The 17,073-nt window shown below is 43.9% G+C and overlaps 1 protein-coding gene across 2 annotated transcripts in view; it reads left to right on the forward strand.

Annotated features, from left to right (window-relative positions):
* Positions 1-17,073, forward strand: part of COL4A5 (collagen type IV alpha 5 chain) — a 364,692-nt gene that overhangs the window by 256,611 nt on the left and 91,008 nt on the right. For both annotated transcript variants that reach the window (XM_063937288.1, XM_063937287.1), the window contains exons 25-30: positions 338-506; positions 3,173-3,265; positions 3,894-3,998; positions 10,585-10,682; positions 11,392-11,542; positions 11,984-12,097. In XM_063937288.1, the coding sequence (XP_063793358.1) occupies positions 338-506; positions 3,173-3,265; positions 3,894-3,998; positions 10,585-10,682; positions 11,392-11,542; positions 11,984-12,097 (730 nt within the window). The remainder of the gene's footprint in view (positions 1-337; positions 507-3,172; positions 3,266-3,893; positions 3,999-10,584; positions 10,683-11,391; positions 11,543-11,983; positions 12,098-17,073) is intronic.

Here is a 17,073-nt window from a genome sequence, read left to right on the forward strand (position 1 = left end):
ATTGCCATCACCTGTGGTGAGCTAGTTAATTGATAAGAAAGGTGTTTCACCACAGGTGATGGCAATCATACATTACCAGGAAAGTCCAGGAATAGAGCATTTTCTCCCTCATGGAGAGGGTCAAGTAGGCAAGTATGATTGTAACCTGTTGGGAAGACTGTACTTGTCAGTTTTGGGTGGAGGTAATAGGATTTCTCTGCCAGTATATTTTGAACTTTTCTTGTTTATGATCAAATATGTTTATCTGTCCTCTAGCATATGATAGATAGAGATATATATATATATCTATTCTGTTAAATGTTTTTATATTTGTTAAGCAGCTACACTGTAATTCTAGGGTGGCCTTGCCTTCAAAGGTGAACGTGGCCCACCAGGTGAACCAGGCATCCCCGGCCTTCCGGGTGATAGAGGTCCTCTAGGCCCTCCAGGTTTTGGTCCAGCGGGTCCTTCTGGTGAGAAAGGAGTGCAAGGAGTTTCTGGCCGTCCCGGAGCACCTGGATCTCCAGGTAACTGAATTTGTTAGTGCTAAATATTGCAAGGTTTATTTTCTATTGCATAATAACCATATAAGGGGCAGAACTTAAAGAATCTTATAAGTTCAAGGTATTTTATGTTAAAGTCACTGTATTTCAATTTAGATGTTCCTTAATTAGTAAACATAGGGCCTAATTCAGTGTCAGGTCTCAGGTTTTGTCTGTCCCCGGAGGGGGCACTAGTGGGTCAGTGTTGGTGCAATGTACAAAGCGTGGAGGCAATATGAAAGTCCTGCGCATATGCGCTGATGTTTATTAGCACAGAGGTAACAAAGCAGATGGCATAACAATGAATAATAACTGAAGACCAGCAATGTAGCAAACAATGATTGATAACTGAAACCAAAAGTAACTGAAAGTCTCTTGCAACAAAATATGAAATAACTTAATTGGCTGAATGCAGATGAATAAACAAAACTCCGGTAATACTTGAAAGCACAGTCTCTGTATAACACAATATGAAATGAACTGAAAACTGAAATGCAGATGGAAAAGGCAGAACTCCGGTATTATTTGAAAATACACAGTCTCTATATAGCTTAAGTCCTTATGGCCTCACTAGGCCCAAGCAGGAGACAGTCTCAATGCAATTAGTTAGTATTACTGCTGAGATGCACAGGTTGATATACTGATAACGAAGTGCACAGGTAAGGAAATGGAATGAACACCTGAGGAGAGTCTCTTACTGCTGATGAGCTTGTAGCTGTGGTTTGAAATCCGGAGTAAACAGGAGAATTGCAGAGTGATGAATGATGAGAGTAACCACGGTGAATAACTGGAGACGGGAACAACAATGGAGGAATCACTGGAAACAGGAACCAGAAACACTAGACACACCATATGTGACTCATTGTCCAAGGCAATGTGAATGAGCCAGGAACTGGAGTTTATACCCCTTGCTCTGTGATGATTGGATGAATCTCTGTGAGAACACACCCTCCTGGATTGGGTGCCCAGATCATCTGAGAGTTAACTGGAGCTGGTGATTACCCGCGAGAATAATTCTATAGACAGTTAATGCAATGCACTGCTGGTTGCTGGCTGGGATCAGTAGTGCACCGGGAGTTAATGCTGTTTAGCTAGAAGCACTGTGTACTCCAGGCTGCTGGCTGAGACCAGTGGTTACCAAAAGATAGAACTGGTTAGATGGGAGCACAGTGAGCTGTGGGCTGCAGGAGACTGAAGACTGGAACTGCTGGGACCTGTAGTTCCACAGGTCCAATTCACAGGGAATACTCTGAAAATAGAGGACTGAAGCCAGGAGACGCCTGTTCACTGGAAGTGATGCAATGGAGAATGCGGATTCCTGACATTCAATAAGGATCGCAAAGCAGCAAAAATGGCAGAAAATTGCAAAATCTGCACCATATACCACAAAAACTGAGAAAAAAAATGCAACTTCTGAGATGAAGCAAAAACTGCTTATGCACTACGAAAATAGGCGTGTAGGGGGTGTACTAAAGGGCTGGCCTCGCAAAAACTACGAGCAGGGGTGTGTTGTGGGGTGTATGCTGATGATCGGTAGGCGGTTTATATGCAATTTTTACAACTGATCGCACATTTATGTTGTGCAGTTTCTGAGTGACTACAGGTCTACCTTAAAATCTGCCCTCAGTTGTAGAATGTTCAATGTATACTGCAATCATTGCTTCATTACAACCAGCTGAAGAAGCTCAGACCTCAGACCACAAATCACTTCATTCAGTTCTACTGAAACTTCTAAACATGTAAGGGAGCTTTAAACGCTGTAACACGTTTCTTTATAAAATATATGTTAGTAACCTAATTGTTTTTACACTTACTAACAATCGAGGTTGACAACCACACTATTTTTTAAAAGCAAACGTTAATTAACATTTCCAAGCATTTTGTTTTGTAGGATCTGCTTAATGTCTTTTAGCTTCCTAATACTTTTTTAAAACCAACACGTTTTTTGTTAATAAAACATACCCACATACTGTACATTTGGTTACATTTTTTTTTTTTTTTTTAATATCGCTGCATACACAAACATATGTTCAAGAATAGCAACACCATTTTTGGGGGGGGGGCAGGAAAGTAGGTTGTGCAATATTTGAAGTTAAAACACCGTTGTTTGCAAAAATTGCAACATCAGAAACATGTAAGCAAAAAATGCGTTAAAATTGAATTTTTTTTTGCAAAGAATGCATATTTTTTAAGGTCTTCGCAATATTTGCACATTTCACAAGCCCACCTTGTTTTTGTAACATTAAATTAGTGTTGCAGTTTTTGCGTTTGGGCGTGCTTTCGCAATTTTGCAAATGGTCCCAAGTTTTGCAAATTTGTAATTTTTACAATCCTTACTGAATTGGCCCCCTAGAGTGATTCTCTGTACAGACTATGAGCAAACCTCTGGAGTTGTGCCCTTAGCTCCGCAAGCACTGTATGATTGGCAGAACAAATGACTACTGAAGTTACTATCTCTAGTACTATCTCTAAATAATTGCATTAGCCAGACACAAAAGACAAGAAAAAAAAAGTTTAGGCAGCCACCTCCTCCACAATAAGTATTTTCTCTTGTCTTCATAACTGAGGTCTATGTCTTGGAACCTCCAGCTCCACTTTCAAATCTCTGAGGTCTTTTAGTATACAAATCTAAATTACTTTTGTATTACCAGGTGCTAGAGGAGCTGCTGGTCAAACAGTAACGGAGAAGGGTGTCCAAGGCCCTAAGGGTTCTCAGGGTAATACAGGTCCACCAGGATCACCAGGTGAGAATTTGTCAGATTTCTCCTTTTAATTGAGTCATATAGCATTGAATAAGCCCCTTAAAAGTAATTAGACACTTATCTTCCTCTGGAATTGTCTGGAGAGTGCTACCGATTGTAAATATTGTTCTAATATTTGCCCAGCTTTGAGGCATTTCAGACCCCATCTATGGGGGATATTCAGTTAAGTGCTAATTCGACACAGGGTATTCAATTGCAGGCATTTTTGCCCATTTTTTAATACATTTTTCGCCCATGCCATTTCACTGGTTTTTTTCCCCAAATCGGCATGGGCGAAAATTGTGCCAAAAATGGGTGAAAACGCCCTAGAATCGCCAAAACATGTGTATCAGCAGCGAATTTGCCAATACACGTGGTTTTTGACAGTTACGGATTTTTTGACCAGTCGAAAAAACGGCACTGGCATTGAATAGGTCGAAAAAAAGTCACTAATTGAATACCCCCCTATGTCTGCTGAAATATATTAAGTTGTTCATTATTGAGATAATTCATTGAGTGTGAAGAGCTGGTGACAAAGTGGTTTGGACCTGTCTAGGTGTAGTGCATTTGTACAACTGAAGTATATATTTGTGCTTTACTTTTATTCAGTGATAACTGTTTGTGTTATTAGGTGAACCTGGTCAGTCTGGACAACCTGGTCTTCCAGGCCTAAGCGGAATGAAAGGAGATACAGGAGTCCCGGGCATTGGACTTCCAGGACCAGCCGGTCCGAAAGGTGTGTACTAAGTAATAATATTAGTAGTGCATAGACTACTATCTTCTAATCTGTTCCCATTGGGCCAGTGTTACATCTGATCTGGTTTTGTGAATGTATGCCATCAGATGTAGAAGGTTCCCCAAGTCACCAGACCTCATCTTTTATTTTCTCTATCGTCCTAGTGGATGCTGGGGTTCCTGAAAGGACCATGGGGAATAGCGGCTCCGCAGGAGACAGGGCACAAAAAGTAAAGCTTTAGGATCAGGTGGTGTGCACTGGCTCCTCCCCCTATGACCCTCCTCCAAGCCTCAGTTAGATTTTTGTGCCCGGCCGAGAAGGGTGCAATCTAGGTGGCTCTCCTAAAGAGCTGCTTAGAAAAGTTTAGCTTAGGTTTTTTATTTTACAGTGAGTCCTGCTGGCAACAGGATCACTGCAACGAGGGACTTAGGGGAGAAGAAGTGAACTCACCTGCGTGCAGGATGGATTGGCTTCTTGGCTACTGGACATTAGCTCCAGAGGGACGATCACAGGTACAGCCTGGATGGTCACCGGAGCCTCGCCGCCGGCCCCCTTGCAGATGCTGAAACGAGAAGAGGTCCAGAATCGGCGGCAGAAGACTCCTCAGTCTTCTTAAGGTAGCGCACAGCACTGCAGCTGTGCGCCATTTTCCTCTCAGCACACTTCACACGGCAGTCACTGAGGGTGCAGGGCGCTGGGAGGGGGGCGCCCTGGGAGGCAAATGAAAACCTTTTTTGGCTAAAAATACCTCACATATAGCCTCCGGGGGCTATATGGAGATATTTAACCCCTGCCAGAATCCGTTAAGAGCGGGAGACGAGGCCGCCGAAAAAGGGGCGGGGCCTATCTCCTCAGCACACAGCGCCATTTTCCCTCACAGAAAGGCTGGAGGGAAGGCTCCCAGGCTCTCCCCTGCACTGCACTACAGAAACAGGGTTAAAACAGAGAGGGGGGGCACTAATTTGGCGTTAGAAATATATAAAAAAGATGCTATAAGGGAAAACACTTATATAAGGTTGTCCCTATATAATTATAGCGTTTTTGGTGTGTGCTGGCAAACTCTCCCTCTGTCTCTCCAAAGGGCTAGTGGGTCCTGTCCTCTATCAGAGCATTCCCTGTGTGTGTGCTGTGTGTCGGTACGTGTGTGTCGACATGTATGAGGACGATGTTGGTGAGGAGGCGGAGCAATTGCCTGTAATGGTGATGTCACTCTCTAGGGAGTCGACACCGGAATGGATGGCTTATTTAGGGAATTACGTGATAATGTCAACACGCGCCAAGGTCGGTTGACGACATGAGACGGCCGACAAACAATTAGTACCGGTCCAGACGTCTCAAAAACACCGTCAGGGGTTTTAAAACGCCCGTTTACTTTAGTCGGTCGACACAGACACAGACAGGGACACTGAATCCAGTGTCGACGGTGAATAAACAAACGTATTCCTTATTAGGGCCACACGTTAAGGGCAATGAAGGAGGTGTTACATATTTCTGATACTACAAGTACCACAAAAGAGGGTATTATGTGGGATGTGAAAAAACTACCGTAGTTTTTCCTGAATCAGATAAATTAAATGAAGTGTGTGATGATGCGTGGGTTCCCCCCGATAGAAAATATGGGCGGTATACCCTTTCCCGCCAGAAGTTAGGGCGCGTTGGGAAACACCCCTTAGGGTGGATAAGGCGCTCACACGCTTATCAGAACAAGTGGCGGTACCGTCTATAGATAGGGCCGTCCTCAAGGAGCCAGCTGACAGGAGGCTGGAAAAATATCATAAAAAGTATATACACACATACTGGTGTTATACTGCGACCAGCGATCGCCTCAGCCTGGATGTGCAGAGCTGGGGTGGCTTGGTCGGATTCCCTGACTAAAAATATTGATACCCTTGACAGGGACAGTATTTTATTGACTATAGAGCATTTAAAGGATGTATTTCTATATATGCGAGATGCACAGAGGGATATTTGCACTCTGGCATCAAGAGTAAGTGCGATGTCCATATCTGCCAGAAGATGTTTATGGACACGACAGTGGTCAGGTGATGCAGATTCCAAACGGCACAAAGGTGTATTGCCGTATAAAGGAAGAGGAGTTATTTGGGGTCGGTCCATCGGACCTGGTGGCCACGGCAACTGCTGGAAAATCCACCGTTTTTACCCTAAGTCACATCTCTGCAGAAAAAGACACTGTCTTTTCAGCTTCAGTCCTTTCGTCCCTATAAGAGTCATATCTGCCCAGGGATAGAGGAAAGGGAAGAAGACTGCAGCAGGCAGCCCATTCCCAGGAACAGAAGCGTTCCACCGCTTCTGACAAGCTCTCAGCATGACGCTGAGACCGTACAGGACCCCTGAATCCTACAAGTAGTATCCCAGGGGTACAGTTTGGAATGTCGAGACGTTACCCCTGCGCAGGCTCCTGAAGTCTGCTTTACCAAGGTCTCCCTCCGACGAGGCAGTATGGGAAAAAATTCACGAGCTGTATTCCCAGCAGGTGATAATTAAATTACCCCTCCTACAACAAGAAAAGGGGGTATTATTCCACACTATATTGTGGTACTGAAGCCAGAAGGCTAGGTGAGACCTATTCTAAATCTAAAAAAATTTGAACACTTACAAAGGTTCAAATCAAGATGGAGTCACTCAGAGCAGTGATAACGAACCGGGAAGAAGGGGACTATCTGGTGTCCCGAGACATCAGGGATGCTTACCTCCATGTCCCAAATTTGCCCTTATCACTAAGGGTACCTCAGGTTCGTGGTACAGAACTGTCACTATCAGTTTCAGACGCTGCCGTTTGGATTGTCTACGGCACCCCGGGTCTTTACCAAGGTAATGGCCGAAATGATGGTTCTTCTTCGAAGAAAAGGCGTCTTAATTATCCCTTACTTGGACGATCTCCTGATAAGGGCAAAGTCCAGGGAACAGTTGGAGGTCGGAGTAGCACTATCTCGGATACTGTTACAACAGCAGGGGTGGATTCTAAATATTCCAAAATCGCAGCTGATCCCGACAACAAGTCTCCTGTGCTTAGGGATGATTCTGGACACAGTCCAGAAAAAGGTGTTTCTCCCGGAAGAGAAAGCCAGGGAGTTATCCGAGCTAGTCAGGAACCTCCTAAAATCAGTGCATCATTGCACAAGGGCCATGGTAAAAAAATGGTGACTTCCTTCGAAGCAATTCCAGTCGGCAGATTTCATGCAAGAACTTTTCAGTGGGATCTGCTGGACAAATGGTCCGGATCGCATCTTCAGATGCATCAGCGGATAACCCTATATCCAAGGACAAGGGTGTCTCTCCTGTGGTGGTTACAGAGTGCTCATCTTCTAGAGGGCCGCAGATTCGGCATTCAGTTTTGGATGTTGGTGACCACGGAGGCCAGCCCGAGAGGCTGGGGACCAGTCACACAAGGAAAAAATTTCCAGGGAGTGTGATCAAGTCTGGAGATTTTTCTCCACATAAATATAGCTAAGGGTAAATTTATAATGCTCTAAGCTTAGCAAGACCTCTGCTTCAAGGTCAGCTGGTATTGATCCAGTGGGATAAAACATCACGGCAGTCGCCCACGTAAATAGACAGGGCGGCACAAGAAGCAGGAGGGCAGTGGCAAAAACTGCAAGGACTTTTCGCTGGGCGGAAAATCATGTGATAGCACTGTCAGCAGTGTTTCATTCCGGGAATGGAAACTGGGAAGCAGACTTCCTCAGTAGGCACGACCTCCACCCGGCAGAGTGGGAACTTCATGGGGAAGTTTTCCACATAATTGTAAACCGTTGGGAATTACCAAAGGTGGACATGATGGCGTCCCGTCTGAACAAAAAACGGGACAGGTATTGCGCCAGGTTAAGAGACCCTCAGGCAATAGCTGTGGACGTTCTGGTAACACCGTGGGTGTACCAGTCGGTGTATGTGTTCCATCCTCTGCTTTTCATACCTAAGGTACTGAGAATTATAAGACGTAGAGGAGTAAGAACTATACTCATGGCTCCGGATTGGCCAAGAAGGACTTGGTACCCGGAACTTCAAGAGATGCTCACAGAGGACTTATGGCCTCTGCCGCTAAGAAGGGACTTGTTTCAGCAAGTACCATGTCTGTTCCAAGACTTACCGCAGCTGCGTTTGACGGCATGGCGGTGGAACGCCGGATCCTAAGGGAAAAGGCATTCAGGAAGAGGTCATTCCTACCCTGGTCAAAGCCAGAAAGGAGGTGACCGCACAACATTATCACCACATGTGGCGAAAATATGTTGCGTGTTGTGAGGCCAGGAAGGCCCCACGAAGAAATTTCAACTCGGTCGATTCCTGCATTTCTTGCAAACAGGAGTGTCTATGGGCCTCAAATTGGGGTCCATTAAGGTTCAAATTTCGGCCCTGTCGATTTTTCTTCCAGAAAGAATTGGCTTCAGTTCCTGAAGTCCAGAAGTTTGTCAAGGGAGTATTGCATATACAACCCCCTTTTGTGCCTCCAGTGGCACTGTGGGATCTCAACGTAGTTCTGGGATTCCTCAAAACACATTGGTTTAAAACCAGTCAAATCTGTGGATTTGAAGCATCTCACATGAAAAGTGAACATGCTCTTGGACCTGGCCTGGACCAGGCGAGTGTCAAATTGGTGGTTTTTTTTCTCAAAAAAAGCCCATATCTGTTTGTCCATTCGGACAGGGCAGAGCTGCGGACTCGTCCCCAGTTCTCTCCCTAAGGTGGTGTCAGTGTTTCACCGGAACCAGCTTATTGTGGTGTCTTGCGCCTACTAGGGACTTGGAGGACTCCAAGTTGCTAGATGTGGTCAGGGCCCTGAAAATATAGGTTCCAGGACGGCTGGAGTCAGGAAAACTGACTTGCTGTTATCCTGTATGCACCCAACAAACTGGGTGCTCTTGCTTTTAAGCAGACTTTTGCTAGTTGGATGTGTAATACAATTCAGCTTGCACATTCTGTGGCAGGCCTGCCACAGCCAAAATATGTAAATGCCCATTCCACAAGGAAGGTGGGCTCATCTTGGGCGGCTGCCCGAGGGGTCTCGGCTTTACAACTTTGCCGAGCGGCTATTTAGTCAGGGGCAAACACTTTTGTAAAATCCTACAAATTTGATACCCTGGCTAAGGAGGACCTGGAGTTCTCTCATTCGGTGCTGCAGAGTCATCCGCACTCTCCCGCCCGTTTGGGAGCTTTGGTATAATCCCCATGGTCCTTTCAGGAACCCCAGCATCCACTAGGACGATAGAGAAAATAAGAATTTACTTACCGATAATTCTATTTCTCGGAGTCCGTAGTGGATGCTGGGCGCCCATCCCAAGTGCGGATTATCTGCATTACTTGTACATAGTTACAAAAATCGGGTTATTATTGTTGTGAGCCATCTTTTCAGAGGCTCCGCTGTTATCATACTGTTAACTGGGTTCAGATCACAGGTTGTACAGTGTGATTGGTGTGGCTGGTATGAGTCTTACCCGGGATTCATAAATCCTTCCTTATTGTGTACGCTCGTCCGGGCACAGTACCTAACTGAGGCTTGGAGGAGGGTCATAGGGGGAGGAGCCAGTGCACACCACCTGATCCTAAAGCTTTACTTTTTGTGCCCTGTCTCCTGCGGAGCCGCTATTCCCCATGGTCCTTTCAGGAACCCCAGCATCCACTACGGACTCCGAGAAATAGAATTATCGGTAAGTAAATTCTTATTATTTATTACATACCAAATTGACAAAAAGGCCAGAAAGAAACAGTATCTCATTGGTGACAGAAGTGTTCATTCATAGAGCATAATGGGGACATCATTTACAAAGCATGGTTTTGCCTTCTAAATGACTGTTACTTTAAGAAAATGTCCGAGTTCGGCCAGCATATAGCACCCCCCGGCAAACTCGGACGCCATTACATTGCGTTTAGCCTCAATATGCCATGCAGCATGAGATGCCTTTTTTTTTTTTAAATGCATCTTAGTTGCAACTCAGTGTGACTTGGACACACGAGGAGACTGTGCTGATTAATTATATATGACACTTGTATATTTTGTGTGACTGAGTCTGCATATGGAGCAGAACAGAACTTGTATTGGAAAAAAGCTGTGATTGCTACATTATATACAGATTCAGAGACTCAGTCACACACAGATATACCAGTGTCATTTCTAAGACTAAACAGCACAATCTCCTCATACGTCGAAGCACTTTTTATCAAAAAAAGAAGCAAACTAGACGACCGACGCATGAAGAGTCTCACACAACTTAGTTTGCCAAAAGGGATTGTTTGGTGTGACTGCAGCAAAGATGTCTGAGGACATATCTGTATAAATAGGAAGGATCGTGCATAAATAGCATTCAAATATATAGCATAAGGTACAAGTACACAGGTAGAAATTCTTACCTACATATGATAATGGCTATTATTACTATTATTGACATTTATTTTTATAGCATCAATTCTGTTCCACATGGCTCTACACAGAGAATAGGTAATCATTCACTGTGGCTGCTGCCCCATTGGAGATTACAGCTAGGGTTCTTCTATTTTAAATACCAAACTCTTACTGTTTTGTTGGAAGGAATATCAAAATAGGTATGAAGAAGTATTTTTTCTCTTTTATAAGGGTTCCCTGGCAACGCTGGACCACCAGGACCACCAGGTACATCAGGAAATCCTGGATTAGATGGGGTTCCAGGACAACCAGGTTTACCAGGACCAAAGGTAAAGGCAGGCAGTGGACTAAAGGATGTAATAGAAATCATACTGTGCAATACTAATTTCTTACATGCCAACGAAAGGTATTAGAGTGCTAAAGAATGTTTACTGTATTTGCTATATTTAAGAACCATTCAGGCAACGTGTATCCTTTTAAATTTTAATATGTACGGGGTATATAGGAGCAAATGCAGGATTTCTGGAGGGGGGTTTCCAAATGTTTGATTATATAGCGATTGTCGTCGGCCCATAAAGGATGCATAATTATCATGTAAGAATCTGCACAAACAAAGTGCAGTTTATGTATTCCAGCGCTACAGACATATCAGGCCCAATGATCATAGTAAGCCACTTACCAGAGTCTATCTATGGTGTGATGATTGAGCACTCACATCCACAGACACACATAGCAGACTTGGTAGGAAAATCTGCTGTCACTGGACATGTGCAGCAGTTCCATTCTGCCATTTATGCTGCATGTAGTGGCTGCTGGCCAGGCTGCGGGGAAGGGGAACTGCCCCCCCTCCCCTCCCCCCGCATTTGCCTATAGTATATTCTTAGTACACAAAATACTGTTGTATTGATAATAACAAATATATATTGCATGCAAGGTCTGCACTTGTTCAGAAGATACAATGTATATTTGTATTGCAACTAATCACATGAGAAACCTTTTATAAACTCTTTGTTGTAATTGTGTTCTGTCCAATAAAAGGGTGATCCTGGATTTGGGTTACCTGGGTCTCAAGGGCCACCAGGCTCTCCTGGACTGAAAGGATCAGTAGGACCAAAAGGAGATTCTGGCTTCCCTGGGTCACCAGGGGTACCTGGACGAGGAGGATTTGATGGATCTTCTGGACCAAAAGGTATGGTGTAATAGCGCTGGTACTATGTAGTGGCAATGCTACGGGAATAGACATGAAGCTAATATTGGCTTGCATCAACTCTTTCAATATTGTGGTCCTGTAGTCATATTTTAAGTTTTAAAAGGCTGTTCACAAGGTGAACAAAGATATTGGAGAAAACTATAGGACGTGTTCAGCACAGTTATGTGCAGTAAAGAACTTGCTTTTTACAAGACTCTTGGGTGACGTGCCAAGCATTGCTCAGTGGCATGCAGTGATCATACTGTGTGCCACAGGTACGGACCTCATCACGTCATTTAATACAGTTGAGATAAGGGCTATAATAAGGGTTATGAGATAATAAGATAATATTTATTGTGGTATGGTTTTGTTTTTGCTTACAGTTTAGTCATTTAAGCTTATTTTTGTATAACAAAACAAATTACTCCTTTTTCACCTTAGGTGACCCTGGACAAAGTGGACTTCCTGGTCAGCCCGGTCTACCTGGAACTCCAGGTACTGGGGGCCAAGGTCCCCCCGGTTCCCCAGGGCTTCCTGGGCCAGCTGGCCCTCCAGGTACGACCTGTCTTATTTGTGGTATATCTACAAGCTGAATCAGAGAAACATCAGTGGCATTGCATATTAACAATGAAGCCATTTTGTTTACAGTTAAAGCTGTAACGTTAATGTTCTATTCAGTAATTATACTACGTAAACCATGACAACAAATGTAAATGACCTTTGCTGGTTTAGCACTCATTATTATTATTATTTGAACATACTACTATTTGAGAATAAGGGGCTCATGTAGAGTTGGACGTATTTCTGTACCACCCATGCAGATTTGGTCGCATATGATACCTACGAGTGGTGGAATGGGCACAGAATTTTTTTAGCAAGCTGCAGCTGAGTACAGCAAGAGCATACTGTAGACATAGATATGGTGCTGCCAAGAGGCATTTTTCTTGCAGGTGTTCAGTGAATGGTACAAGATATGCACTGGTGATTATGGCGATCAGCAGCTGTTTCTGGTTAGCTGACTGGATCCCTCCCACTGATAGCATATAAATCATTAGTGTGTTTGGCATATTATATGAAGTTACGAACATCTGTTTCCATTACTTCATTTATATTTGCATTCGGACTGTGACATATTCCCATTTAAAGTGGAAGACCATGGATGTTTGTATTTAACTGAACTTCATTTGTAGTTTCATTTTGTATTTGTTTATGTATGTATTTAATTGTATTGTATTTATCTGTATGTAGACACATACTTGGGGCTATCCAATTAGCCGTGATAAAGCGATCAAGGCTAAAGTTATCACACTTATGTCCCAAAAAATCAGGTTATCGCAGACTGCGTGCTCTCATTTTTTTGCACCTATCTTATTACAAAATGGCGATAACGGGATTTGCGCGATAATTCTAGCTGGCAAAACCAGAGATAAGTAGATGAGAAAATGGGGAAATCTGCCTGTACCCCCAAAAAGCCAAACTAATATAGGAAAACATTATAGAAGTCTATTAGTGGCCATAATAAAACTATTTAGTCTAATTAAATTGGGTCAAATGGCTGTTCTATGCATTTTAAAAAAAAATGTGAAATAATGTTGGAAAGCTATTTTTTTCAGCAAAATAAGGGGGTTATTCAGATTTGTTAGCAAACCAAGATAGTTAGCAAAAGTGGGCAAAACCATGTTGCACTGCAGGTTGGGCAGATTTAACATGCAGAGAGATTAACATTTGGGTGGGTTATATTGTTTCTGTGCATGGTAAATGCTGGCTGCTTAATTTCTACACTGCAATTTAGATTTCAGTTTGAACACACCACACCCAAATCTGAATCTCTCTTCACATGTTACATTTGCCCAATTGCTAACTTTTTTGGTTTGCTAACAAACCTGAATAAGGTCCTAAGTGCTCTCATTAAATTTGGGGTACATTAAAATGGGTATAAGTATATTAACATTGAGGCTATTGACACCACATTCCTTTCCTCCCTGTTTGACTAACTTCTCTCTCCTATTCTCTCTCTCTCATGCCCTGAACAAGCCACTTCCATATACAGTGCAACCCTCACTTCTGCTCTTGACTCTGTTGCTCCACCAACCACTATTCACCCTCGCAAATTAACACCTCAACCTTGGCAAAAATGCTCACGTACTGCTGAGCGACACTGGAGGAAATCACGCTCTAAGGCAGACTCCCTCCATTTCAAACTTATGCTCTCATCCTTCAGTGCTGCCCTTTCTCTTGCTAAACAGTCATACTTCAAGAACCTCATCTCCTCCCAGTCTTCCAACCCCCGACGCCTCTTTGCCACTCTCAACTCACTCCTCTGCCTACCTCCATCTCGTCTCCCTTCCTCACTCTCTGCTCTTCACTTTGCCACTTACTTCACATCCAAAATTGACTCCATACGTCAGGACATCACATCCCACCAGACCATCAGCAACCAGCCTCCTCCCATCCCTTACCACCCCTCCCCATCCCTCTCACCAACTCTGACAACTTTCTCCCATGCATTTGGTGAGGAAGTCATGGCCCTCATTCGTTCCTGTCCCCTCACCACCTCCCCACTTGACTCTATCCCCTCCCGCCTCCTACGCTACCTCTCTCCTTCTGCCTGTTCTCATCTTTCCCACTTTCTCAATCTCTCTCTCTCTCATCAGGCACTGCCCCCTCTGCCTTCAAACATGCACTCATCTCTCCTATTCTTAAAAAACCTACCCTTGATCCAAACACTCTTTCCAACTACCGACTCATCTCTCTCCTCCCTTTTGTCTCCAAACTCCTTGAGCGTATTGTCTACAACCGCCTTACTTCCTTTCTTTCCTCACACTCACTGCTTGACCCATTCCAGTCTGGCTTCCGTCCTCTCCACTCTACTGAAACTGCCCTTACAAAAGTATGCAATGACCTCCATGCTGCTAAATCTAAGGGATACTACTGTCTACTTATTCTTCTTGATCTCTCTGCTGCTTTTGACACTGTGGACCACCCTCTCCTACTGCAAATCCTTCACTTAATTGGCCTGCGTGATACTGCCCTCTCTTGGCTGTCTTTCTACTTCTCTGACCGTTCATTCTCTGTCTCCTCTCATGACTCCACCTCCTCCTCACTTCCACTAACTGTAGGTGTACACCAAGATTCTGTCCTTGGACCTCTTCTTTTCTCTCTCTAAACATCCTCACTAGGTAAGCTCATTAGTTCTTTTGGTTTCCAATATCATCTGTGTGCTGATGACACTCAAATCTGTCTTTCCTCTCCAGACCTCTCCCCTGCTCTCCTCACTCGTATCTCCAACTGTCTCTCTGCTATCTCTGTTTGGATGTCCCAGCGCTTTCTTAAACTTAACATATCTAAGACCGAGCTGATCATCTTCCCTTCCTCCCGCATAACCTCACCTCCTATAATCTCATTATCTATTGATGGCACTACTATCTCCTCTAGCCCCAAGTGCGCTGTCTTGGAGTAATCCTTGACTCCTCCCTCTCCTTCAAAGCACACATTCAGCACCTCTCGCAAACCTGCAGTTTTCATCTAAAAAATATCTCCAGGATCAGACCCTTTCTGACCCAGGATGCTACTAACACTCTTATCCACTCACTGGTCATCTCCAGACTGGACTACTGTAATCTCCTGACTGGCATTCCTGACAAATACCTTTCTCCACTCCAGTCTATCCTCAATGCTGCTGCCAGGCTCATTTTTCTCACCAAACGCACTACATCCACCTCTCCTCTCTTACTAGACCTTCACTGGCTCCCCTTCCCTTTCAGAAGCTATTTCAAGCTTCTCACACTCACTTACAAAGCCCTCACCCACTCCTCTCCCATCTACATCTATGACCTTATTTCCCTTTACACTCCCACCCATCCTCTTCTCTCTGCTAATGCACGCCGACTCTCCTGCCTACTGATTACTTCCTCCCACTCCTACCTCCAAGACTTTTCACATGCTGCTCCATTTCTCTGGAATTCCTTACCTCTCCCCCTCACTACAAAACTTCAGACGGGCTCTCAAGACCCACTTCTTCACCAAACCCAGCCAAATCTCATCCTAACCTTCTTCTCCACGCTCTCTATGTACCCCGTCTGTGTCACCCCTGTCTGTCTACCCCCCCCCTTTAGAATGTAAGCTCTCACGAGTAGGGCCCTCTTCCGTCATGTGCTTATCCTTTTTCTTACTTTAATAATCTTCAACTGCACCAAATCCAGCAGTCTTCTGCCACCTGATACTTATTCCAGTGTCATCTGCTGATGTAGCTATGTTTATTTACCCTGTACTTGTCCTATATTGTCGTCAACTGTTTGTTACTGTTTTCCTGTTTTGGTGATTTGTTTATGTACTCTGTAATTGGGCGCTGCGGAACCCTTGTGACGCCATATAAAGAAAGGATAATAATAATAATAATAATAATTTTAGGGGACCTTAAAAAAATGTGGAAACAGACTGATTACTCCCACCTGCAAGTCTAAACACACTTGTCCCACTCATAAAGCACCCCAATATACCTGGCCCATACCTTATACCCCAATTTCCATCACTTTGCATTTTTTACCCCAAAAATGACATGTCATTAATGGCCAAATAAAAATAATTAAACACATCTAAGTGCCTAATTAGTCATTCTGGGGGGTATCCCAGGGGTTCTGAAACAAATCCCCATATTTTGACCTTACAGTAGGGATTTTGCACTACTTATCACCTGCTAAGAGATGCTAAAGAGATATTTGCGATAAACCCTATGGAGGCTGATAACTTGGTATCCAATTAGCTGTTAAAAGTTATCGCAAATATGATAAAATATTGCTAAAACACGCTATCTTGGCTAATTGTATACCCCACTGCCTCATGTATATGACATACAGGGGGGTATCCTATTAGCTGCATCAATTTTCCGCATGAAAAAACAGGCTTTTGTCGCAATTTTTGCCCAATAGTCATTATCAGGCTATTCAATTATACTCGTTTTTTTTCCATGCAAAAATTAATCATGTTTCACACAAAAAACACATAGGGGGAATTCAAATGTTTGAAAAGTCGGTTGGGTGTCTGTTTTTTTCCTCTCTATGTCTATTACGAAACAAAATCCCTAAAAAAATGCTAGCATCAGGGCTAATTGGATAGAGCCGGCCCTAACCAATATGATGCCCTAGGCAAGTTTTTGGCTGGTGCCCCCTAGCACCGCGGCTAGTTCCACCTCTGACACTGCCCCTCTTTCCCAGCATCATCACCCCTGACCCATAGCAGTCCTCATTTTGGTGCTCCAACCTCCTATCTTTTAATAAGGAACAGTGCACACGTTCTGCGTGCTGCCCAAAAAGGGCAGGTTCATGCTGGGAAGGGGCATGGCCACACAATAGTACCCCCAGTTCAAATTACGCCACACAGTAGTGTAACTTTATTCACATTATATCATGCGATAGTGTCCCTTATTCACGGTACATCACACAGTAGTACCACTTTACCTTATATACGTTACTCTTCACAGTAATGCCCCTTGTTCACATTATGTCACACTGAATTGCCCCTTTATTCACATT

Source organism: Pseudophryne corroboree, chromosome 8, assembly GCF_028390025.1.
Source record: "Pseudophryne corroboree isolate aPseCor3 chromosome 8, aPseCor3.hap2, whole genome shotgun sequence".
Taxonomy (NCBI): Eukaryota; Metazoa; Chordata; class Amphibia; order Anura; family Myobatrachidae; genus Pseudophryne; species Pseudophryne corroboree.